At 38.5% G+C, this 27,076-nt stretch overlaps 1 protein-coding gene across 10 annotated transcripts in view; it reads left to right on the top strand.

Moving 5' to 3' along the window:
* Positions 1-27,076, top strand: part of stxbp5l (syntaxin binding protein 5L) — a 348,597-nt gene that overhangs the window by 191,880 nt on the left and 129,641 nt on the right. For all 10 annotated transcript variants that reach the window (XR_010018308.1, XM_063050648.1, XM_063050644.1 and 7 more), the window contains 6 exons: positions 3,859-3,937; positions 15,580-15,734; positions 15,870-15,942; positions 17,543-17,693; positions 22,737-22,804; positions 25,173-25,213. Coding sequence is in view for 9 of the 10 variants with exons in the window: in XM_063050648.1 (XP_062906718.1) it covers positions 3,859-3,937; positions 15,580-15,734; positions 15,870-15,942; positions 17,543-17,693; positions 22,737-22,804; positions 25,173-25,213 (567 nt within the window). In the remaining variant the exon portion in view is untranslated. The remainder of the gene's footprint in view (positions 1-3,858; positions 3,938-15,579; positions 15,735-15,869; positions 15,943-17,542; positions 17,694-22,736; positions 22,805-25,172; positions 25,214-27,076) is intronic.

The raw sequence follows: 27,076 nt of genomic DNA, 5'->3' as shown, positions 1-27,076 counted from the left end.
TAACCTCTTCCTGTGTCTTTGGAGTTTGATGTCAGTCTGCCTGCTGGAGAAAATTTGATTTGGGCCTGAATGCAATGGGCATTGGCCTGGCATGAAAGGGTTGTCCTTGTGTGGCTAAAAAAAAATAGATCTTTTTCTCTGGAGTGTAGAGGAATAGGGAGAAATCATTGAAACATAAGGTCATAACAGATTTAAGTGCTGAGATGTTTCCACTTCTGGGGAATCTTGAGTAAAGAAACACAAGATAAGGAGGTGGTATTTTATTTAACTAAAGTATGTAGGAATTTCTTGTAAAGGTAGTGAATCTTTAGAATTCTGTACCCCATGAGGTTGTGGAGGCGATAGAGCTGTTACAAGTAGGCAGGCTTTAGGTACTTGGATCATCAGGGTCACGTTTGAGGTAGGTGGGACCTATACACAAAGAATGGGTTACACCTCAGCCTTCTGCCACTCACAAGGTTTTAAACTAATTTGGCAGAGGGATGGAAAGCATATTGGTGGTGCAGCAGGTGGAGAATGAATTGATGGGGATAAATCAGACAAGTCCAATGGATGGAGCAGAAACAGACAGATTGGAGAGCATGGGGAGGGCTGGCAGGCTCAACCTACTTTGATACAAAGCATTTCACAAGAGAGTCAGATGAGTTTAGGTTAGTACTTGGAATTAGGATAGTATTAAAGTTGTGGGTATCACTTAGGGAAAGGCTAGACTGCTGACTTATTGTTCTGGCATATAGAAGTATCAGACATGCAGAAGAGAATGCAAAAGAGTAGGGTGAGTCACACTATTGTTCAGAGAGAACATAATGGCAGTATTTAAAGAAGTGCTGGTGGAATTATCAATGGTGCTATATGTATAGAATTTAAGAATAAAAGATCAGCGATAATTCTTCTGAGATTACACTATAGCCTTCCTAATTGTCACTGGGAATTGGAGGGACAGATTTGTAAGGAAATCATAAAAGGTATAATTGCTATAGGCTTACAATATTGTGGGGTTTTAACTTACTCAATATTAACTGAAATTGCCTTATTCAAGGGGTTTAGAAGAGGCAGAATTTATTAGGTATATCCAAGAAAGTTTGATAATCCTACGGGAGATAGGGCAATACTCTACATTATCTTGGGATATCAAAATGGGCAAGTCATGGCAGTGCACCGGTACTGCAAGATTGAAGGACAAAGAAGTAAAATTAGGGAACCTTGACTGACAATATTGAAGATTTAATTGGAGGTAAAAGAAAAAGGAGCATATGGTAGTTGTTGGCAGCTAGATTCAAGGGAATCTTTTCAGAAATATGAAGAGTGTGATGAGGGAATCTGAGAAAGAACTTAGAAGGATAAAAAGGAGCCCTGTAATAGCCTTCATAATTAAGGTTAAGGACAATCCCAGATATTCGATACATTTAAGATGCAAGAGGATTGCCAGGTAAAGAGCAAGCCCCCTTAGTGACTAGAGGTGTAATCTATACGTGAAGCAAGGTGATGTGTGTGAGCTCCTAAATGAATACTTCTCAGCTGCATTCACTAGGGAAGAAATTGGAAGATAGTGAATTCAGGGAGGGGTGTGTGGATAATCTGGAGCAGGTCCGTTTCAAAAAGAAGGTGTGTGATGTCATGGGCTGCATTAGGGTTGATACATCCCCAGGTATCAGATACGATATCCCAAGTATTTGTGGTATGGAAGGGAGGAGATATATGGGATCCTTGCATTTTGCATCTTTGTGACGGGTGAAATGTCAGGATTCTAGAGGATAGTTAATAGAGTTATGGGGTTGTAGAATACTACAGCACAGAAACAGACACTTCAGCCAATCTAGTCAATACCAAACTATTATTCTGCGTAGTCCCATGGAACTGCATCTGGATCGTAACCCTCCATATCCTTCCCATCCAGGTACCAACCCAAATTTCTCTGAGATGTTGAAATCAAAACTGCATCCACCACTTCCACTGGTAATGAATTCCACAGTCTCAGCATCCTCTGAGTGAAGAAGTTCCGCCTTTAAACCTTTCACCTTTCACCCTTAACCCATGACCTCCTCGAGTTCCTATTCTCACCCAATACCAGTGGAAAAAGCATGTTTGCATTTACCCAGCTAAACCACTCATAATTTTGTATACTTCTATAAAGTCTCCCCTTATTCTCCTATGCTCTAGGAAATTAATATTCTAACCTTTCCCTATAACTCATATCCTCAAGTCCCAGCAACATCCTTGTAAATTTTCTCTGCACTCTTTCAATTTTACTGATATCTTTCCAGTAAGTAAGTGACCAGAACTGCACACAGCCCTCCAAAGTAGGCCTCACCAACATCTTAAACAACTTCAATATAACATACCAACTCTTGAACTCAACACTTTAATTTATGAAGGCCAATGTGCCAAAAGTTCTTTTTCTAACTTCCAATGTCTTGTTTAAGAAGCGATAAGCCATGTAACTGAAACAATAGAGCATAGTTTTAAAGTAAGAGGATTGAGTTTTAAGGAGGATTTGATGTTTCTCTTATGCAGAGAGTAGTTGTCAGAGGAGATGGTGATGCTGTCAGGGCATATAAGGTACAGTCTCAGTGTGAGTAAATAAGATTAGTATAGATGGGCATCAATATTGCCATGAATGTGGTGGCTAAGGGGCCCATTTCTGTGCTAAACAACTCAGTGACACCCTGGATCACTGCTGCCCCATAGACCATGAGTTTTTAGGAAAACTTGAGGTCTTGATCATTGAATGCCCATTTCCAGAATGGGCCAGAAACAGTATTGGCACATTGCAGGTAAAGGTGAGTTATATCATTAATACCTGCCATTACTGTGATGTGACTTTATACAGTATGAGAAGTGGTTCGGATTTTCCAGGTATGTCCTTGCCCTTCTCTCAGTGTCCAAAATACTGATTTCAACCATGCAATGGCACTGAGAAAACAACCCTCAAACAACTTGGAGAAAATTTTGGAAGTGCCAGCTACTGTACATGGTGTTTTTGCCTTCACAAAAGCTTTTGACTCCATCAACTGGAAGAGATTATGGGGAACTCTCCTCAAACTGGATGACCACAGATATTAATACCCATTATAGTTTCTGATGCTCCATAAGACATGATCCAGATCAAATGAACTAGAACATGGCTAATCTCAGCAAAGACCACTGTCATGCAATCTGTGTTATTCCCTGATGTTTTTTTCCCCCAATCTTTTGTGCTGCAGTGCTGCACTTCACAGTCAATAATTTTACTGCATCAATGGGGAAACTGATCAATATGCAGTGGCTTCATTCCAGAACCAAGGTCACATAAACTTCAGTGGCTGAGCTACAGAATGACAGTGACATTTGCAGTTGCACGCTGAGAAGCTGAAGTTCAGGTTGGAAAACGACGTGAAGTTCAGGTTGGAAAACGACGTGAAGTTCAAACATCAAAGGAAATGAACAAGTTCCTTTGAATATTGCAGAGGAAAAAGATGCAAGACTAATGAAAATCCCTTCATCTTTATAATTTAAAGAAAAAGATTAAGTATTGTATCTATTCTCACCAATTCAATATTCAATACACCTCTCTGGAAAAGCACAAACTGATTAGATTTTTTTAAAATAGGGAAGTGTGATATTTTGTTTTGTCTACTTCATGTATGAACCTTGTATTGCAGCATTTTCAAGAATAGTACATTATTTTGGTTGGGTCAGGATGTTTTCTTCTACATAAAGTGCAAAAACAAAAAAATCCTGGTGGCATTTATTACTAATCCACATTGACTTTAATGGTGGAATAATTGGTGTCTAATATATTGGTGTTTCTGAATGAGTGCTTTATCTGATGTGACAATATTGCAGTTACAGTTTTTCATTTTGGTGTTTTACTAACAGGTAAAGTCCAGCGAGATGGTAAGAAACCTGAGTCTTGCAAACCAATCCTAAAAGTAGATCATAAGACTTGCAGAAATAGGCAAGTATAGTATTTTGTGTTTGGCCGCTTTATGTAAGCACTACTTCTGTATTGTACAATCTGCCGGACTTGCAACAAATTGTGGACTAATTCTTTATTGTTTAGGTGAATTGTTCACAACTGTTGCTTTTGCAATATTGCATTCTTTATGAATCTTTTGGTCTGTAATAATTTACAATAATCTTATTGTGATATTTTTGTGGTTCCACTTGAATTTTAATTTGATAGTTCACAAAATAAGATCTTAGTTTTGGAAGATTAAAATTAATTCATCTGAAATCTAACCTTACTAGAAAAAGGCATTTTTGTCAAGTGTTACATGATGTTTCTGATGGTTTGTTTCCTTGCACAATCCACAGAATCTGTATTTTTTTATAACTCATAGCTGAAGTTTTCAAAGAGTAATTTGCAATCTTTCATCAATGTAACTAAGAAGCCGTTTTTCATGAATAAATCTGAACAATGAGTAGTATGACAGCATTGTGGAAAGATCCTTAATGTCGAAGATCCTTCATCAGAATGTTCAAGGATCTTCGAGCAGAAGCATTAACCCTGGGTCACTTATAAAAGATGCTACCTGACCAGCTGAATGTTTCCAGCATTTTTCTGTGTACAGATTTCTGGTATTTGTAGAGCTTTAATATTCACTCTAATCATGAGAGCTTGGTAAAGGTAGTAAGACCAAGCTCTCATAATTTAAGAAAATGAGGACTTCGGAGCATTGAGATCGAGGCATAAATATCAATATGTTGTAAAATTCATGGTTTTGTAGCAGCAATATGGTGCAAGGCATAATCATGACCAAAAATACGGTAAGTTACAAAAAATAAATAGTGCTAAAGACAAATGATAAGGAAGTGTTCATGGGTTCATGGGCCATTCAGAAATCTGAAGGTAGAGTGGAAAAAGCTGTCCTAAAATGATGAGCGTGGATCTTCAAGCTCCTGTACTTCTATCCCAATGGTAGTAAACTGAAGAAGGCATGTCCCGGATGGTGAGGGTCTTTAATTGTGGTACTGCCTCTTGAAGATGCCTTTAACGATAGGGAGGGTTGTGTCTTCACAATCCTCTGCAGCCTTTTGCGATTCATACTAATCTGTGAGAAAACCACTCAGATTGCTTTCCACAGTAATCCTATAGAAATTTGAAAGAATATTTGGTGACATAACAAATCTCCTGAAACCCCTGACAAAAGAGCACCACAGGCATGCTTTTTTGTGATTGCATCAATGTGTTGATCGTCTGAGATGTTAATGCCCAGGTACTTGAAGCTGCTCAGCTTTTTCACTTTTGGCCCCTCAGTGAGGACTGGAGTATGTTCTTCCCTTGCAGAAGTCCACAATCATTTCCTTGGTCTTACAAGATTTTGCTGTGAAAGCTGATCTATCTCACTTCTGTATGTTTCCTTGTCACCATCTGAGATTCTGCCATCCACAGTGGTGTCACCAGCAAATTTATAGCCAGTGTTTTTGCTGTGCCTAGTCACCCTCTTGAAGGATGTTCTGATATCAGCCTCTGAAAGAAAGGGATCACAGGGTTGCCAGGTTCTGTAGGAATTCACACAGGTTTCCTTTCAAAGCATACCTAAAAGAAGTTGAACTCATCGGGGAGTGAAACATCACTACCACTTGCCCCTCTCAGAAGTAATGGGATGCAAACCCTGCCACTGCTGCCATGCATTTGATTGTGTCTTTAACTTCACGTGGAATTGCCTTTTTGCTCTCAGTGGTGGCTTCCGTAGATCATATGTGGATTTCTTAGAGCTCTGGATCGCTGGTTTTGAATGCTCCAGATCTAGCCCTCGGCAGACAGCAAATCTCCCAGTTCATCCAGGGCTTCTGGTTTGAGAATACTCAGTATGTTCTCAAAGACACACACCCATCCACGCAGGTCTTGTTGATGTCATTGACGCCTAAAGTATATTCATTCTGATCTGAAAATGTATGGTCCCTGAAAATGATCCAGTCCACCAATGCAAACAGTCCAGTAAATACTCCTGTCCCTCCCTTGCCCATACCTTTGCTGTCCACACCACTGGTGCTGCGGTTCTCAGTCTCTGCTTATATGCTGGGAATAGAAGTACAATCAGGGGTCTGGTCTTGCCAAGGTGGGGTGATGTAGTAAACATTGAAGGCAATGGGACAAACCAAAGGAAAGAGTGAGAAGAAATATGCAATAGACCTCTGTGAATCAAAGAATTGAAGATGAGTGGGCATTTTAGTTGAAGATCATCCAGATCAGGGATTTGGGTGATCGGGGCTTGATCTAAGATACAGCTGTGGACTTTTTCTTCTGTTTGATAAAGAAAAGATGCTAGCCAAAATGAATGCTCTGTAATCTAGTCTCAGGTTATGTAAATGATTGAAGGTTTCATTGGCAAAAAAGTTGATGCACAGAAGAATTGGCAATGGTATGGAGATGAATTAGGTCGTCTTTTAAAGAGAGTAAGTGGATCGAGTGCTCAAGAATACATCATGGTCATGAGCAGTCTGGTTCAGCTCAGGCAGTGACGAGAAAAATGAACAGAATCAATGAGAATGGACTTTATAGTAGGGAAACACAGTCAATGCTTTAAATTTTCTTAATTAAATGATATTGTAGTTCACTAGAGATTGAAAACTGAGGTGATTCAGAGGAGTAGTCTTCATGCAGAGGTGGATCTCATCAAAGCACTCACGGACTGTTGATAAGAAACAGGAAGTGCTAAAGGACTGTTGAGACTCCAGAGACAACAGGTTAAGGTTAAAGAAGAAAGTTGCTGAACTAAATTGTCAGTTCTAGATGGGTTAGAATGATGCCAGGAATATTCAGTTCTTCAGCACAGAGTTAGTTCAGACAGTATCTGTGGGAAGAGAAATAGTGGACATTTCTGGTGAATGACCTTTCACTGGGATGTTTAAGAAAGGTGAGAAATACTTTTTTTATGTTGCTTTGCTTCTATACTTAGTAAAATTCTTACAAAGTTATAATAAAAGATGAGGTTGTTGAGATATTCGAAAGCCTAAACACTGATAAACATAATAAAGGCTTGGCTTGAAGATTATAAATCACCAGATTTAGATAAGATGCATCCAAAGGTAACAGTCAGTCTCCTTCAGTGGCTTGGCTAAAGGACTGGAATATTATAATATTTTACAAATTTAAGGCTAAAAATAGTAACTACATATAAATCTTGTTATGACAAAACTGGAAAATATGATAATGCAAGACATTGCTTGTAAATTAATAAACCTAACAAAGAAAAACAAGCGCTAAGCAAGTCAAGCAGCTTAAACAGGGAACTGATTCACTTCGAGACCCTTCATCTGAACATGAGAAAGCGAGAGAACTTTTCTAAAGTGTTAAGTTGTAGAAAGGAGAGATTAGGATGAAGAGGATAGATAGGGTGGAACTTTAATAGAATGCAGACTGAAGCTGTTATTGGTAACAATTACTTATAAAAGCAGCAGTTGAAGATATAAAAGAATTAAAAAAGATAAACTGAAACAAAAGATACAGCCACATGTGTTGTGGAAAAGAAAAAAAAATCACTGCCTGAAATTGTTAAATTCAGTATTATGTCATTGTGCTTAAATGTGCTATACTGTAGACATGGTTCTTGATTTCCACACACTGGGCAATGTTGGAGCAAAAGTGGGAGATGGAAGGTGAAATCAGAGTACGAGTTTGTTGGAGCAGTAAAATACTGGTCATGGTTCTGGCTTAGAGTCATTGCTAAAGACTGAACAAATGCTCTTTGAATCAGTTACCCAATTAGTGTTTGGTTTCTCCAGTGTAGAGGAGACTACATTGTATTTATCAAATGTAATATACTAAGTTGGAAGAAGTGTCAGTAGATTGTAGCATTACTTGGAAGGACAGTTTGGATCCCTAGTTGGTGCAAAGAGAAGTTCCAAAATGGCAGGTTTGCATGCAGAAGTGCGATGAGAAAAGGAGAGTGATGGAGATAGAATAGTGGATCATAGAATTAGAGCACGAGAAGCCCCTTCAAATCTGATAAAGGGTGAGAAGGGGAAGATGCCTCAGTGATGAAATCCCATTGCAGGAAGCAGAAATGGTCTGCTGAATATTGAGGCTGGAGAAGTTAGAAGGTAGGGGCAGAGGAACTACGAAGAGAGGGATGAGAGCAGAAAGACAAGAAGTAGAGGAGGTTTGGTTGAGGGCTCTGTCAGCTGTGGCAGAAGGAAAAGTCATGCTCAGGAAAAAGGAAAACATGTTAAAGTTACCAGTTTGAAAAGTCACTTTATTGATGCAGATTCTGTAGAGACGGAAGGTAGAAAAATGGAATAGAGTGTTTATAGAGAGCAGAATAAGATAAAGTGTGGTTGAGGTAGCCATGAAAATTGAAGGGCTGCTATTGGTTACTAACCCATCCTCTGAGATAGGGATAAAGTTAGAAAGAAAGGGAAAGGAAAGGAAACGGCGATATTGGTCATGTGAAAGTGAGAATGGGCTGGACTTTGGCAGCAAAGATAATGAATTTTCAAATCCTATGAAATCCCATTGCTTTTATTGATGTAACACTAAAGTTGAGGGAGAAATCTAAAACCTGAAACAATAGGACTGATCTGTTTATCCAATGAAGAGATAGGTTAGCTTGGGAGTTCCTGTAACTACGTTTTTTTCTTGGAGGATGCGAGTGGAGTTGGAAAATGTAAGAATGAGTTCAGCCAGGCAAAGGAGAGTAGTGATGGAAAGGGGTTGATTAAACTTCAGTTCAAGAATGAAGTGAAGGGTCCTCAGACCATGCTGGTTTGAGATGGAGACAAAGGGAAGGATTGGACATGTGCGGTGAAAATGAGCTGTTTGAGATCAGGAAACCAGAAACTGTCAAACTTGTAGAGGCTATCAGATGAATCACAGACGTAAGTGAATGGGCCTGAGTAAGGAAAGAAAGAGGAGTCAAGATGGGAAGAAATAAGTGCTATGCAGTAAGAGCAGGCTGAAACAAAGGCCTACACTCCAGGGAATAAAGTACTAACCTGTTCCACCTTTCCCTATAACTCAGGTCCTCAAGTCCCAAGATAATTTCCTGTATGTAATTGACCAGAGCTGCACACAATACTCCAAATTAGGTCTCATCAATGTCTTATTCAACTTCAACATAACATCCCAACTCCTGTACTCAATATTTTGATTTGTGAATAACAACGCTTCGAAAGCTCTCTTTACGATCCTATGTACATGTGGTGCCACTCATGGATGGATCTGCATTCCCAAATCCCTCTTTCCTACTACATTTTCCAGTGCATTACCATCCACTGTGTCAGTCCTACCCTGATTTGACCTCCCAAAGTGCAATACCTCTCACTTGGCTGCATTAAATTACATCTGCCAGAGAAGTATGGTGGGAGTAGATGTGGAGCATGCGCTTTTGAGGGACAGTGCAGTTGGAGGCTGTAGAGGGAAAATGGCTAGAGGAAATTGGATGAGTGACTGTCTGTTAGATGAAAGCACTATGTTCAGTTGTGGAGTCATGATCCAGTGGGATGGATGAGTATTTGTGTGAGAGCAGATGTTCAAGTTCTGGAAGTTAGAGATCAGCGTGCCTGGCTTTGACAGCACTGCCCTTGTCAGCAGATTTGATGATGCTTTTGGGATTGGTATTTGAATGCAAACTGCTGCTTGTTCTGTGGAGGGTAGCTTAAATAGCAGTAGAGTAACAACAGTTGAAAACTTGAGGGGTCAATGTCTCATTGCCAATTAGGATAAGAACCTAAAGGAGAGATCCAGCACTTTGGGATTTTCAGAGCATAAGAAAAGGTCCACAGTCAGGGTGAGGACTCCAAACAAAATACATGCTCACAGGCAAAGACGGATGATGAAGAGTTGATATGATGAAGAGTTAAACCCGCATGGTTTGTTGCCTCCCGGGTGCCAGGGTCTGGGATGTCTCTGACTGGGTGCACGACATCCTGGTACGAGAGGGAAAGCAACCAGAAGTCGTGATACATGTTGGTACCAACGACATAGGCAGGAAGAGGGATGAGGTCCTGAAGTGTGAGTTTTGGGAACTAGGCAGAAGGCTGAAGAACAGGACCTCAAGGGTGGCGTTCTCAGGATTGCTGCCAGTGCTACGTGACAGTGATGGTAAGAATTGGAGGAGATGGCAGTTGAATGTGTGGCTCAGGAGTTGGTGCAGGGAGCAGGGTTTTAGATTTTTGGATCATTGGGATCTCTTCTGGGGAAGGTGGGACCTGTACAGATTGGATAGGTTGCACCTGAACTCAAGGGGGAGCAATATCCTTGCAGGTAGGTTTGCTAGCATGGTTCAGGAGGGTTTAAACTAATTTGCAAGGGGGATGGGACCCAGAGCGATAGAGCAGTGAAGAGGCTTTGATGAAAGAGAAGCAGAATAAACGGTAAAAAGGTAGTAAGGTAGAAGGGCTGAAATGTGTGTACCTCAATGCAAGAAGCATCAGGAACAAAGGTGATGAACTGAGAGATTGGATACATACATGGAATTATGATGAGACTTGGCTGGCACCAGGGCAGGAATGGATTCTCAATATTCCTGGATTTCAGTGCTTTACAAGGGATAGAGAGGGGGGGAAAAGGGGAGGAAGGGTGGCATTACTGGTCAGGATACTATTACAGCTACAGAAAGGGTGGGTAATGTAGCAGGATCCTCTTTTGAGTCAGTATGGGTGGAAGTCAGGAACAGGAAGGGAGCAGTTACTCTATTGGGAGTATTCTATAGGGCCCCTGGTAGCAGCAGAGATACAGAGGAGCAGATTGGGAGGCAGATTTTGGAAAGGTGCAAAAATAACAGGGTTGTTATCATGGGTGACTTTAACTTCCCTCATATTGATTGGCACCTGATTAGTTCCAAGGGTTTAGATGGGGCAGAGTTTGTTAAATATGTCCAGGACGGATTCCTGTCATGGTATGTGGATAGGCTGACTAGGGGGAATGCCATACTAGATCTAATACTAGGTAATGAACCGGGTCAGGTCACAGATCTCTCAGTGGGTGAGCATCTGGGGGACAGTGACCACCACTCCTTGGCCTTTAGCATTATCATGGAAAAGGATAGAATCGGAGAGGACAGGAAAATTTTTAATTGGGGAAGGGCAAATTATGAGGCTATAAGGCTAGAACTTGCGGGTGTGAATTGGGCTGATGGTTTTACAAGGAAATGTACTATGGACATGTGGTCGATGTTTAGAGATCTCTTGCGGGATGTTAGGGATAAATTTGTCCCGGTGAGGAAGATAAAGAATGGTAGGGTGAAGGAACCATGGGTGACAAGTGAGGTGGAAAATCTAGTCAGGTAGAAGAAGGCAGCATACATAAGGTTTAGGAAGCAAGGATCAGATGGGTCTATTGAGGAATATAGGGAAGCAAGAAAGGAGCTTAAGAAGGGGCTGAGAAGAGCAAGAAGGGGTCATGAGAAGGCCTTGGTGGATAGGGTAAAGGAAAACCCCAAGGCATTCTTCAATTATGCGAAGAACAAAAGGATGACAGGAGTGATGGTAGGACCGATTAGAGATAAAGGTGGGAAGGGAAGATGTACCTGGAGGCTATGGAAGTGAGCGAGGTCATCAATGAATACTTCCGTTCGGCATTCACCAATGAGAGGGAACTTGATGATGGTGAGGACAATATGAGTTGAGATTGATGTTCTGGAGCATGTTGATATTAAGGGAGAGGAGGTGTTGGAGTTGTTAAAATACATTAGGACGGATAAGTCCCCGGGGCCTAATGGAATATTCCCCAGGTTGCTCCACGAGGCGAGGGAAGAGATTGCTGAGCCTCTGGCTAGGATCTTTATGTCCTCGTTGTCCACGGGAATGGTACCGGAGGATTGGAGAGAGGCGAATGTTGTCCCCTTGTTCAAAAAAGGTAGTAGGGATAGTCCGGGTAATTATAGACCAGTGAGCCTCATGTCTCTGGTGGGAAAGCTGTTGGAAAAGATTCTTAGAGATGGGATCTATGGGCATTTAGAGAATCATGGTCTGATCAGGGACAGTCAGCATGGCTTTGTGAAGGGCAGATCATGTCTAACAAGCCTGATAGAGTTCTTTGAGGAGGTGACCAGGCATATAGATGAGGGTAGTGCAGTGGATGTGACCTACATGGATTTTAGTAAGGCATTTGACAAGGTTCCACACGGTAGGCTTATTCAGAAAGTCAGAAAGCATGGGATCCAGGGAAGTTGGCCAGGTGGATTCAGAATTAGCTTGCCTGCAGAAGGCAGAGGGTCATGGTGGAGGGAGTACATTCAGATTGGAGAGTTTTGACTAGTGGTGTCCCACAAGGATCTGTTCTGGGATCTCTACTTTTCGTGATTTTTATTAACGACCTGGATGTGGGGGTAGAAGGGTGGGTTGGCAAGTTTGCAGATGACACAAAGGTTGGTGGTGTTGTAGATAGTGTAGAGGATTGTTGAAGACTGCAGAGAGACATTGATAGGATGCAGAAGTGAGCTGAGAAGTGGCAGATTGGGTTCAACCCGGAGAAGTGTGAAGGACAAACTCCAAGGCAGAGTACAAAGTAAATGGCAGGATACTTGGTAGTGTGGAGGAGCAGAGGGATCTCAGGGTACATGTCCACAGATCCCTGAAAGTTGCCTCACAGGTAGATAGGGTAGTTAAGAAAGCTCATGGGGTGTTAGCTTTCATAAGTCAAGGGATAGAGTTTAAGAGTCGCGATTTAATAATGCAGTTCTATAAAACTCTGGTTAGGCCACACTTGGAGTAATGTGTCCAGTTCTGGTCGCCTCACTATAGGAAGGATGTGGAAGCATTGGAAAGGGTACAGAGGAGATCTACCAGGATGCTGCCTGGTTTAGAGGGTATGCATTATGATCAGAGATTAAGAGAGCTAGGGCTTTACTCTTTGGAGAGAAGGAGGATGAGAGGAGACTTGATCGAGGTGAACAAGATAATAAGAGGAATACATAGAGTGGATAGCCAGCGCCTCTTCCCCAGGGCACCACTGCTCAATACAAGAGGACATGGCTTTAAGGTAAGGGGTGGGAAGTTCAAGGGGGATATTAGAGGAAGGTTTTTTACTCAGAGAGTGGTTGGTGTGTGGAATGCACTGCCTGAGTCAGTGGTGGAGGCAGATACACTTGTGAAGTTTAAGAGACTACTAGACAGGTATATGGAGGACTTTAAGGTGGGGGGTTATATGGGAGGCAGGGTTTGAGGGTCAGCACAACATTGTGGGCTGAAAGGCCTAAAGTGTGCTGTACTATTCTATGATATCTAGCTCAGATTTTTTAAGCATGGATGTATGGTCGGGGAGGGGGAGTGACTGTGGGCTGGAGACTGAAATTAAGGTGTCTGCTGAGGACTGGGAATAAGAGGCAATTTACCACTTCATCACTTATTATTTCCACACATTGCTGTGCTTTTGCTCTTTCTCCTGTTTGATTCCTCTTTGATTCTAAATAACTTGTTCCTATCTGAGGCTTCTGCTTCTTCAGGGATGACTCTGGCTTTCCAGTCGCCTCTCCCTCTAATTCTCTAAATAGTTCCAACTCTGACTTCAGTTGTTTTCAATTTCCTACCTCACTCCATCATAAGCTTGTGAGGAGGAGAACCTATCTTCCATCGGGACATATTGAAGCCCTTACAACTTGATATTGAATTTAACAACTTTAGATATCCTCAGTATTTTACTGGCTTCAATTTGTTTCTGATTTCTAGTTCTAATTTTTGTTACTTTGATGTATTTTTCTGCATCCTTTTACAGTTATTCCCTCTGTCCTTTCCACTTTAGCTTGACTCTGCATCTTGGAGTTTGTGGTTTCTGACTTTCTGATGAAGCATCTTGATCCTAGACATGACCTTTCCCCTCTAAAGCTCCTTGATCTACAGAGTGCTTCCAGATTTCTATTTTATTTTCAGATTTTGAACACGAGTATTTTGCTCTGAAATTCAACGCTACGTTGTTCAAAGGCATAATGTTTAACTAAGTTGATTTGAGTTTTGTGGTGCAGTAGCAAAAAGTGCCATGAGGACAATTGTAGTTGATGATATGAATATGGAATTTTAAAAAGGATTTGATAAAATGTCACAGAACAGGATTGTCGTCAGGATCAGAGCTTGGTTTAAAATTGACAGGGACAGCATGGGAATCTAAGTAAACTCAAATTGATAATGCTATGTGTAAACAAGACAGTAGCAGTTTCTTCAGAAGTACTTTTTTCTGGTCAATGATCCCAGTGGAAGCTCTGTAAAAAGAAGCCTACCTGACTGTAATGGCTGAATAAAACGCACATGCCACATAAGATTAAACAAGGACCGATGGCATATTTGATTATTTCCTATTGAATATTATTTGTGAAAAGTTCATTAATTTTAATTTAGCTGCATTTGAATCTTCTTATTGCTGTAACATGACCTCCTTCCCAAACTGTCTCGCTACTTTTCCCCACTCTGCCTGCTCACAATTCCTCTTGCTTTGCCTCTTCCCTCACTCCTCTGGAGCTAATTATAATCTTTGAGGTGGCCCAATCAACTTGGCTGCACTTGCAGTGGCTCATTCACTCTGCCCCATTTCTCTACCAGCCCAGAGAACTTCTAAATTGTTTAAATGTGGCCAGAGAAGCTGCCTTCTGCAAACAATGTATGATGTGGGTTAAATCATAGCAGAACTGGCATAGTAGAGCTCGTAACAGGAATATCTCTGCATTGCACAGGCTCTGTGCATTGACAAGGGAAAGCAATTGTCTTCAGCAGACAACAATAGCTGCAGCTGAAACATTTGAAAGGTTTAATTTTCTAAGCAAAAGTTCTAACACACCAAAATTAAAAGTTAAATCATGTAAGTAAGCAGTTATTTATTTGCTTATTATGTTATAAGAACTATTTTCATATTATTATGTGAAAGACCAGTATTGTGATCGACAGAGCTTTCTACCATCATCCCCCTACGTCTGCTGCTGCACAATTTCTTAGAAGAAATGAAAATTGCTTTGGACAGGAGTAAGGAAAGAATTCTGGGTAATCTGTTTGTGCTGAAAAGTGACAGTTGCTGGTACCTTCTCTTAATAGCAACTCCTGCTTTATTGGTTTCATATTTAGTCATGCCTGACTGGTAACCTTGCAGATACTTGCCTTTGATCTAATGAACATGAATTCTGAACCAGCTTGTTGTATCTGTAATTTAACATAGGAAGTTGTGGCTGGTTGTGAATTAGCATATCCAAACCCTCTTTGATTTTCTTTTCAGTAAAAATTGGAAGAGGTGGGATAAACATTCATTAACCTGCTGGTGTAAAAGTGGTGTTGAAAATCTTTTGAGTGTTAAAGAAATAGCCCAATTTTCATTTGTCAAATTTAATCAAAATGAAAATCAGTGATTTCTGTAACAGGTTACTGTTCCCTCAGTGGGTGAGATTAAAGTCTCTATTGCACAATATATTCTGTACTAATTTGGAGCTTCATTTCCATTTGGCTGCTTTTTGTAAAGTCGTATGGTTCAATTATTGGTAACAGAGAATGGAATCTTGCAAAATTTAACTTTTTGTTTGATTGGGAAATTTTGAAACTGTTTTAGCTTAAGATGCAGTTTAGAAGTAACCAAAAATTTATGATTATTTTGTTTCAATAGTGTAACACTTGTAAATGTTTAGAAAAGCTTGGTAATGTATCAAGTATAAATTGCTTTATAACTTTTTCATCTTGCAGCGAACCGTTTACTATTTTTTCTGGAGGACTGTCCTATGATAAAGCATGCAGAAGACCCAGTCTGACAATTATGCATGGCAAATCTATTACAGTTCTGGAAATGGATTATCCCATTGTGGACTTCCTAACTCTCTGTGAAACACCCTATCCAAATGGTAAATGAGACGGAGTGAATGGTTCGGGCTTTATTAACCTTGGACAGAATTTGCTCATATTCTATCATATATTAAGCAAGCATGGGTATTGGTGTTTTATAATTGGCATCCATTTAATTATGCATTGTTTTACAGAATTCCAGGACCCTTATGCTGTGGTTGTACTACTTGAGAAGGATCTGATTGTTGTTGATCTTACACAAAACAAGTAAGGGCTCTTGCAAATACAGTATCTTTTAGTTTTTACTTTCTTAAAACATAAACAGAATAGCTTCAGATTATAGAACCAATTACAGAAATATTTCTTAGTATAAACACTTAATACTGATTGACAGGAGTTGATTCTCCGAGAAACTTCGATTATTCTGTTTTCTGCAAAGTGCATTAGAGTTTGATGGGGGCTAAATGAGTGTTCTTTGCTATCATTTTTTAATGTACCCAAGTCAGACCAAAGTAAATCATCATTTTACATTAGTAAATCTACTCCTCCATAAGTGGGCAGTTAAGAGAAGGAAATAAAAATACTCAGATTGGCAAATGGAAGTATTTTTCTACTATTAAGAGAGTTGGGCTCAGAATTTTCTCAGAGGCAACTCTGTTTCTGATTCTTCAATGTGCAGTTGATCAAGTGCAGCTCTGAAGATATTGGTAATTAATAGAGTAATTGTTTTATAAACTACATACCTGTTGTGGACCTTGCTCAGTAGACAGCTATTTCAAAGTTAAGCAACAAATGATAAAGTGTAATTTTTTACTACAGATTTTCAGAAATGTAGATCTGTTTTTAGACCTCACTATGGAGATGTACACAGAATTTTAAAATTACCTAAGATGGGATTTACCCAAGCTTGGGGCTAAGAACATGGCTGTGCTGTCTGCAAAAAAAAAGTACTACACTCTATGCATCCTGAAAATATTCAGAAACTAAATATCCAATGTTTATTTCTATTTGTGAAATATCTATACACCCAAAATATGAAAGTAAAAAAGTGATATAATGTGCAATACACACAAAATGCTCTATGAACTCAGCAGGTCAAGCAGATCTATGGAGAGGCCAAGAGACTTCATTAGTCAAGGAAGGGAGGAGAAGCCAGAATAAGAAGGTGGAGGGAGGGGAAGAAATACAAGCTAGCAGGTGACAGGTGAGGGGGAAGGTATGTGGGTTAGGTAGAGGGAATGAAGTAAGAAGCTGAGAGGTGATAAGTGGAAGAGGTAAAGGGCTGAGGAAGGAGGAATCTAATAGGAGAGGACAGTGGGCTTATGAAAGAAAGGGGACAATTCAGATTCAGTTATTTATCACGTGTACATTGCAATTCCAGCACCAACGTAACAACAACTACAAAACAAATCCCTTATTAGGAGGATGGGAACCAAAGGGAGGTTATGGGCAGGTAAGGAAGGGAAAAAGTGGAGAAAAGGTAACGAGGATGGGGAATGGATAAAGAGAGAAGGGGGAAGGTAGAGTAATTACTGAAAATTGAGAAAATGATGTTCATGCCATCATATGATGAGCAAGGTACTGTTATTTCCATTCCCAATTGTGCCAAGTTGGGATTTTGTACTGATCTATTTGATTGTTGGGCATGCACGTCTGTTCAAAATGGTTGGTGATTGTATTTGTTTTGCTTATTTTTTATGCCCACAGGCAATATTGGCAGGATAAAATAAGATTAACCAAATGGTGTCCTTTTCCTGCATTGTAACATTCTGTAATGTGACCAAGGATCTTATTACTGCTTGATTATTTTCATAGAATGAACATTGTGTCTTTAAAAATATTTTTTGTCTTTTATTTCCCCGGTCAGTTTTCCCATCTTTGAAAACCCGTATCCAATGGATGTGCATGAATCTCCAGTGACTTGCTCTGAGTATTTTGCAGATTGTCCTCCTGATTTGATACCTGCCCTCTATTCTATTGGAGCCAAACAACAAAAAAAGCAGGGATATAGCACAAAGGTAACAAACTGTGTTTTATTATTGCTTTCGGTGTTGGCCCTGAGGAAAATCCTACTGCCGGCAAAATTACTGTTATGTTGGTTAAGCATTTAACAACTAGCTTGTTCGCAAAACAAAAGGAAAATTAACAGCTGTAGAATCACTAATCTTTAAATGAGTGCTAGAATATGAGCAATCAATCTTGCAAGTTTTTAATTGTCTCTTTTGATACAAAATATAAGACCATAAAATATGGGAGCAGAGTTAGATCATTTGGCCCATCAAGTCTGCCCTGCCATTCCATCATGGCTGATTTATTATCCCTCTCATAATGTAATTTTGTATTCAAATATAATGACATTCTTTTTACAGTTTTGTAGAGTCATATAGACATAAAACATAGTAATATGCCCGAGACACAAATCATTGAAGGATCTCAGCCCAAAGCATTAATTGTTTATTCCTCTTCACTGCTGCCAGCCCTGCTGAGTTTCTCCAGCATTTTGTGTGTGCCCCCATGGAAATAGACCCTTTGGCCCAACTTCTCCTTTCTGACCAAGATGCCCATCCAAACTAATCCTTTTCCTAGCATTTGACCCATAACCTTTAAACCTTCCCAATCCATCTATCTGTCCAACAGTCTTTTTAAAAGCTCCTCAAGTTCCTCTTAAATCTTTTCCCTCTCACCTAAAAACCAACACCCTCTAGTTCTTGATTTCCCTACCCTACCCTGGAAAAAAAAGACTGTGTGTTTACCTTATCTGTGCACTTCATGATGTTACATACCCGTGCAACATTACTCATAAACCTGCTACACTTTAGTGAATAAAGTCATAACGTGGCCAGCCATTCCCTATAATTTAGTCCCTCAAGTCCTGGCGACATCTGTGTAAATCTTTTCTGCACTCTTTCCAGTTTAATAGCATCTTTCCTATAGCATAGTGATCAAAACAGAACACAATTCTCCCAAGTGCAACATCACCCATCCTGCACAACCACACCGTGACTTCCCAAATTTATGTAATGCCCTGACATAATAAGGTCAGCGTGTCAAAAGTCTTCTTCACCACCCTGTCTGCATGTTATTCCACTTTCAGTGAACCATATATTTGTACTTCAGATGGATCTACAACACTCTCCAGGGCCCTGCCATTCGCTGTGAAAGAACTGCCCGGATTTGACTCTCCAAAATCCAACACTTAACACTTATCCGAATTAAAATCCATTTGCCATTTTTCTACCCACTTACATGCTCCTTCTATAGCTTTTGATAACCTTCTTCATTGTTCACTATGCCACAATTTGTGGCACTCTGCTATAAATTCCACTAATCTTATTCGAATAAATTAGTAATGTAATCTTAAAAGTGCAGATTTTATTTCTCCAAAACTATTAATGCATTAAATGTTTGTATTCAGATGTGATTTGAATTATTTACTTTCTAAAGTACATCATGCACCAACTTACAAAGTTATCTATAGAGAAAATCAAATTTAAGGAATATGGATGGCTACTAAACTAAACTAATTATAACAAAATTTGAGTCATCTTCAGGAATGTTTGAAAGTTCATTGTATTTCATCAGTCCTTAGTGCTTTACTACACTGTGAACAAAATAATGTGATGATGTAGGTGTGATATTTAAATCAAAAATGACATTTTTACACAGATTCATTTTTCTAACTTTTAGCAAAATGAATATTTTATCTGCAAATTAGATGCCTATTTCTTTTCATAGTTCAATTAAATAAAGGAGTTCTTTGTTCAAATTAATACATTATTACTGTTACATAGAATAGAATACTTAATTACACTATAATTAGGTATATGAGGACTGTTACATTTTTTTTAAAATTTTGGCTCTATTTTCACTGTTCAAGAATATTACAATACTTTTGAAACAACGGTGAGGGATGCATGGGCAAGTTGAGAGAATAGAAATTGGGTTGGGATTTGATTGTAATTCCAGTAGTGAGCGTAATTGCATTTGAAATTAAAACAGTATTTGACTAAGTGTGACATTAAAGAGCACCGTTAAAACTATGATTAATGAGTATAAAGAGGAAGACACACCACTGATTGACGTTGTACCTTGTGGAAAGGCACACAGACAGCATGGTTTTGGAAGCCAATCATCCTAGCTTCAGGATTCTTGCAAGAGTTCTACAGAGCAAAATCTGAAGACCAATGATGCTCAGTGGCTCCATCAATTAAATCACGAAGATTAGAAGAGGGATGTTTGCTGAAGATTATACAGTTCTATTCATGACTCAGAGAGTTTGTTGTCATATGCACAAACAAGTGTATTCACAGATGCAATGGAAAAACTTGCTTTGAACAGTATCACAGGCACATTATCATTTCAGCGGATCTGTCCTTTGTCCAGCACATAAGTGCCATTTAAAAAGTAAGCACAGCTGCACCTCTACTTTCTTAAAAGTTTGTGAAGATTCAACATGACATCTAAAACTTTGTCAAACTTCTATAGATGTGCAGTGGAGAGAATATCGACTGGCTGTATGGCCTTGTATGGAAACACAAATGCCCTTGAATGGAAAAGCTTACAAAAAGTAGTGGATACATCCCAGTCCATGGTGGGTAAAGACCTCCTCACCATTGAGCACATTTGCATATAATGCTGTCGCAGGAAAGCAGCATCCATCGTCGGAGATTACCACCATCCAGCCCATGTTCTCTTCTCGCTGCTGCCATCAGGAAGGAGGTACAGGAGCCTCAGGACCCATGCTACCAGTTTTTGAATGAGAGAGGATAACTTCACTCAATTTCTCTCACCCCACCACTGAACTGTTCCCACAACCTATGAACTCACTTTCAAGGACTCTTCATCTCATGTTCTTGATATTTATTGCTTATTTATTTATTTATTATTTAGTATTTACTGTGAATGCCCACAAGAAAATTAATCTCAGAGTTGTATATGATGACATATATATATTTTGACAAAAAATTTAATTTGAACTTTGAGTATAGCATCATTTAGTCGCATTCACAAGAAAAACCATTAAAAATAACTTGTACACACATGGAGCAAATTATGATCCCCAATTCATTTTTACTGGAAGGGAATGGTTGCAAGAGATTCTGAAATTACGTTATTAACGTTAAAAGATTTTCCCTTTGCTTAGTAATTTATCGTCATAATATTGCACAGCATAGAAACGAGTCTTTCAGCCACTGCTTCAATACTAAGTATTATGCCTATCTGTTACCAAAAAATGATTAAAATCTGATGGCTGTTAATTTTTAAAAAGTTTTTGTTTATGATTTTAAAGTCTTTTAGAATGTTGTAGAATGGTTTAGACTGCCCCAGAATACTCAAAAGTTATGAATTCTTCTGACATAATGTTCTTATGTAGTTCAGAAAGATATTTAAAATCTGATTGCGAAGATTATAAACCTTAGTTTTAAATATTTCAATTTTAAATACTTAAAATCTGACTGCAACATAACAAAACTGCGCAATGTACTTCATATCTGCTGGTAACGTAATAGCACAATATCCTTCAGGGATACAATTGTACATTCTTAACAGCATGTAAGGCAAACTTCAAGGCATAGCTTATACCATCCTAGCTGAAGCAAAGGGTTTCAGCTATACAATTGCTTTTCATTTCTTTCTTCAGGCTGCACTAAATATTACCAAGTAGTATGAACTTTAATCTTTTCTTCATTCCAGAAGTTTAATCTTCCATCAACAAAAATGTTTTATCTCAGTGTAAGAATGTGTTTTGGTTAAGTCTTTTAAAACCTCTTAAGAAAATCAAGTCGATTGTGAATATTCCTGCACTTGCAGTTCTCTTTGACCTCAGCAGCTTCCAGCTGGATATCTCATGGTTTTCTGAGCTCTGTGAATGTTTCACTTATGGTCCCTTTTCTAGTGATTCAACAGATTTTATTTTCAGATCAATCTAAAGACTGTAATAAGGTAGAGACAGAAAATGCAGGCTTGGCAGCATTTGTGAAAAGAGAAATGGTAACAAGATGCTCTGTCAGCACTAGGAAAAAATAATTAGTATTAATATTTTAAAATGCTGAGAACCACCTAAAATGGCATTATCTCGCTTTCCAATTCTGTTGAATAGTTTCTGACTTGGAACATTAACTCTGTTTCTCTTTCCACAGATGCTGCTTGGCCTGCTGAGTGTTTCCAGCATTCTGTGCTACCATTTCAGATTTCCAGCATCTGCAGTTTTCGAATTTTATTTACTATAATGGGTTATTCCCTATGAAATGTCCACAACCTTGTTTATTAAAAATATACAGTAAAGATGAGAAGTTACAAAAAAAAGACATTAAGGAAGTTTTATAACTGTGATAAGGTGCTTTATAAAATGCCTTTCATGACATTGTTAGTTTACATCTGCCTCAATATCTGCTTCTTTAAACTGCTCCAATATACATTTAAAGTTTTATACTTTAAAGATGCTTTAAAATGTTTCATTAATAATCCATAATTCAAAATTAATTCTGCAATTCCTTCAATACCTTTGTGTTTTTGTATGTTTTAAATACTTGAGGTATTTTAGGATTGTGCTCCTTCTTCATTTATGAAAACTGATATAAACAATTAATTTAATATATGTCAAATACTAATCCCTTGAGTTTTTAATAGAATAAGTAGAACTGACTTATGTTGATCCTTTTCTTAAGAAAAAATATGCAGGTTAGATTAGACTTTGGAAGTTACCATTTTTTAAAAATTAAAGTCAGAATTAAAATCAGTTTAAACATTTTTAATTTCTTCATTTAACTTGCATTCCACTTAATGTAGCTACTATCAATAACATATAAAGGAATGTAGCTGACCTGGAGTAGCCACCATTCTGCATTTACTTTTAAAAGAAGAGACTGTTTGAAGGAGAGCTGGGCAGATTTGAACCTAGTTCAGATTTTTTCAACATATTTGGGCTTTTCAGGTTACCAATTTATCTCTTGTATTCTATTCTGAATTATCTGAAGGTAACAATAAGTTCTCAACAAACTAGTATAAATTCTTAAAAATGAATACCATTTCTAATAAATCCACCTTTTGTATTTCCCTAGGAATGGCCAATTGCTGGTGGTACATGGAACTTGGGTGCACAAACATATCCCGAGATAATCATAACAGGGTAATGGCTGTCAAAATTGTTTGTAATTTATTAATTTTTAATATTTTATTATTTCATTGGCATAAACATGCATGGAACTTAACAATTCAGAGACAATTAAGTGAATGCTATTCTTCTTTCATGTGATTCTTTTTGTTTGGGCTGAACATTATTAGTGAGTCTGTTATGTTGGTTAATAATGAATTTACCCATGTAATTTTAAACTTGTTTTAGAGAATGCCTATTTGTTTTATGAGCCAAAATGTCTAAAAAATTTTGAATTAGGACTTAGGAATTCCAAGGATAATCTACAATGTGAAGTAAGTGTTGTCTGTAGCAGCTTAAATCATAAATATTTTTGTTCCAACTTATTATTTTGCCAAAATCCAGTAGAATATGAAGCCCAAACTTAATGCATGTTTCGTAAAATGTGAAATTACTTGAATATGTACTGGGCCAGTAAAGTGAAATCTTAACTGCTTTGTCCATGGAAATTAAGAGACTGTTGATGTCATGATTTTATGGTTTTGTGTTATTCCATGCTATCCTAAGGCATCTGTACAGCAATAGCCAAGAAAATGTAATGGCAATAAATGTTCACTTTGGCAGAACAGGTGAATTTCCTCAATAGAGAAAGACTGGAGCAATGGAAAGGCTAATTCACATTCCTGGGTTTTAGTCTTAAATCTAGTTCTTGCCATTTACTCTATCTAGTGGTACCAGAGATGGTTTAATGTTATTGTTGCCTAAAATTATCCTATTCAGATGTAGGTGAAATAATCTATAACTTCAATGAGCTAAATTCTGCTATTTTATAGCAAGTCATTCCTTAGAGAACCATACCCAGCTACAGTGCGAGTTTAAGTCCATTTTGGACTTGTATGACTTAGCATTGAATCTGAGGTGATTTATACTACTTCTGACTACTACAGGTAGTCTTTGTATCTTGCCCCTCAGCATTACGCCAGCAGGACTCACCGAAAGCAGCAGTCCCATTCTTTTTGAATGGGGCCACTGTACTTTTTTTTTAAAAGGTATGTCTAGCTTTGTGATTTGTTTTACTTTATTTTAATTGATACTAATGTTTTCAATTAATTTATTTTAAATTGAATATGTTTTAATATACACCAATTATTTTTAATTTAAAATACAAAATGTTAGTTGCTTTCATCTATGTCCATATACTGCCAATCATCAGGGACAATTAGAACTAGTGGAAAAGATCTTGGATAACAAAAGCAGTCAAAATATCTAAGGTGGTCCATGGGCATGGACTCCGTTTGCATCGCCTGCAATCCGGTTACATCCTCATAGAACCCACAGGAAGATTTCAAATACTTTTAGGAGCCATGTAATCTCTCAAGGTAATGGCAGGAAGCAAATAAAAGCATGGTCACACCATGTTGCTCATCTGAATTTGTCTTTTCAGCAAATTTATTAAATTAATGGTTGACTATCTTACAAGAAATATTGGGATAAATTTCCCCAGAACGGTGGGGATACTAACTGTCAGTGTTGAGCCACTTCAATAAAAATGAACCCTACACATAAACAAACCAATTATATGTCTGATATTTACTGAGTGACAATTGTTCTGGATAGAGCCAAGTGGCAAAAATCTAATTTGCTGGAATCCCCAGTGATACACTGAGAAATTGCCTCATTGATCCTACACCAGGTCGGATCATTTTTAATTTAACAGAGACAAGTCTGAAGAATGGGGTCAAAACAAGGTGATCCAGCATTCCAAAGGCCTACTGGTTAGTGTTAGTAAGTTGGGGTTTATGCTATTCTGGCAATGGAAGCATAGCGACACTTGCGAGCTGGCCTCAGCACATTCTGTGCTGGTCATTAACACAAACTATACATTCCACTCTCTGTTTCGATATACATATGACAATGAATAAAGCTAATCAGATGCAGCACTAGATCCAGTATCTCAACAAATAATAAATTGCTCCTTTTCTCTTTATAAAATAATTTATATTTGCAAATCATCCATGGAACAATTCTGGGAGCTTCATGTTACATTATCTAAAGTTATTTTTTTAATGATACAGCATACATTTCTTTTACCATTCCCATTTTAGCATTAATTAACAGTTGTTAAAACAGAGAGATTGTAATTTTCGGTGAAATTGGACTAATTTACTTAAATAGAAGTGTTGGTTATTATGAAACTTCAGATGAATCTAGTTGACATGTTCATTTGCATATTTAGGGCTTTATAAAAGCAAAACAATCTGCGCTTTTGGTACTTTTTAATGCTAAATCTGTTATCCTTGATTGAAACATTGACCAAATTACTTAGCTTAATCGTACTCATGCAATATGTTCACATTATTGTCATGTTTATTTTTTTATTTGCAATGGAACTGTTTTTATACAGGCATGCAGATGGTTCTTTGAAGTTCTGGGATGCTTCTGCCAGTAAGTGTCAAAGCTTTAACTGTCTATAGTACTTAAATGGTCTTTACATAAATCAATTTCAGATTGTTATATGTAATTATTTTCAATATGTACATTTAATGTCAGAGAAATGTATATAATATACAACCTGAAATTCTTGTCTAGATTGTTTACATATATGTGAGACGATAATGTAATAACATTTTGAAGTGCATTGACCTGTTATTTACTTTGAGGCTTATGATCTACTCTGCTCTCAATGTGTTGTATTATGGTGTACATACTGGGATGTGGCGCACAAGATATGAATGAACCTCAGCCATAGAACCTGCTTAATTCAATAATAACATTGCTATATACAAAATCTAGTTCAATGTTCTAAGCCAGAACAATGTACTTCAGCTAGGTGATGAAGCACACATCTGGTGGGCCTGCATTCAAAGGTCAAGGCAGAGAATGTAGTAGATGAGAAATTATGTTGCAGCATCACAGAGCACTGATCAGGCCACAAATGGAGTATTGTGTGCAGTGCTGGCTGCTATGCTACAGGCAGACTGTGACCGCACTTTTATATTCAGCATTGAAATGCCATGAAAATTGGCTTTTAGCAGCAAAATAGAGTATGTTATAAACGTGACAAACGTCAGTTACATAACATCAAATTAACATAAATTGAACTTAACTTACATGACAATAACATGATGTTATTGCAAGTTGAGTGAAGTACAGTATATTCCAAGGTAGGATTCAAGTTTTTCAGGTTGATACTATACATTTGTAAAATGTCTGCGAGATAGCTTTTTAGAACAGCTTGTTGTTGAGCCCACTAGGGGATCGGTTGTACTGGATTGGGTATTGTGTAATGAACTGGAGGCGATTAGAGAGATTGAGGTGAAGGAACCCTTAGGAGGCAGTGATCATAACATGATTGAGTTCACTGTGAAATTAGAAAAAGAGAAGCCGAAATCTGATATGTCGGTATTTCAGTGGAGTAAAGAAAATTACAGTGGCATGAGAGAGGAACTGGCCAAAGTTGACTGGAAAGAGACACTGGCAGGAAAGACAGCAGAGCAGCAGTGGCTGGAGTTTATGTCAGAAATGAGGAATGTGCAAGACAGGTATATTCCAAAAAAGAAGAAATTTTCGAGTGGAAAAAGGATGCAACCGTGGTTGACAAGAGAGGTCAAAGCCAAAGTTAAAGCAAAGGAGAGGGCGTACAAGGAAGCAAAAATTAGTGGGAAGATAGAGGATTGGGAAGTTTTTAAAACCTTACCAAAGGAAACCAAGAAGGTCATTAAGAGAGAAAAGATTACCTACGAAAGGAAACTAGCAAATAATATCAAAGAGGATACTAAAAGCTTTTTCAAGTATATAAAGAGTAAAAGACAGGTGAGAGTAGATATAGGACCGATAAAAAATGATGCTGCAGAAATTGTAATGGGAGATAAGGAGATGGCAGAGGAACTGAATGAGTATTTCGCATCAGTCTTCACTGAGGAAGACATCAACAGTATACCGGACACTCAAGGGTGGCAGGGAAGAGAAGTGTGCGCAGTCACAATTACGACAGAGAAAGTACTCAGGAAGCTGAATAGGCTAAAGGTAGATAAATCTCCTGGACCAGATGGAATGCACCCTCATGTTCTGAAGGAAGTAGCTGTGGAGATTGTGGAGGCATTAGCGATGATCTTTCAAAAGTCTGGCATGGTTCCGGAGGACTGGAAGATTGCAAATGTCACTCCACTATTTAAGAAGGGGGCAAAGAAGCAAAAAGGAAATTATAGACCTGTTAGCTTGACATCAGTGGTTGGGAAGTTAGTGGAGTCGATTGTCAAGGATGAGGTTACAGAGTACCTGGAGGCATATGACAAGATAGGCAGAACT

This window comes from Mobula hypostoma, chromosome 6 (assembly GCF_963921235.1).
Source record: "Mobula hypostoma chromosome 6, sMobHyp1.1, whole genome shotgun sequence".
NCBI lineage: Eukaryota > Metazoa > Chordata > Chondrichthyes > Myliobatiformes > Myliobatidae > Mobula > Mobula hypostoma.
The sequence above is the reverse complement of the archived record's forward strand: the minus strand, read 5'-3'. Positions and strand labels throughout refer to the sequence as shown.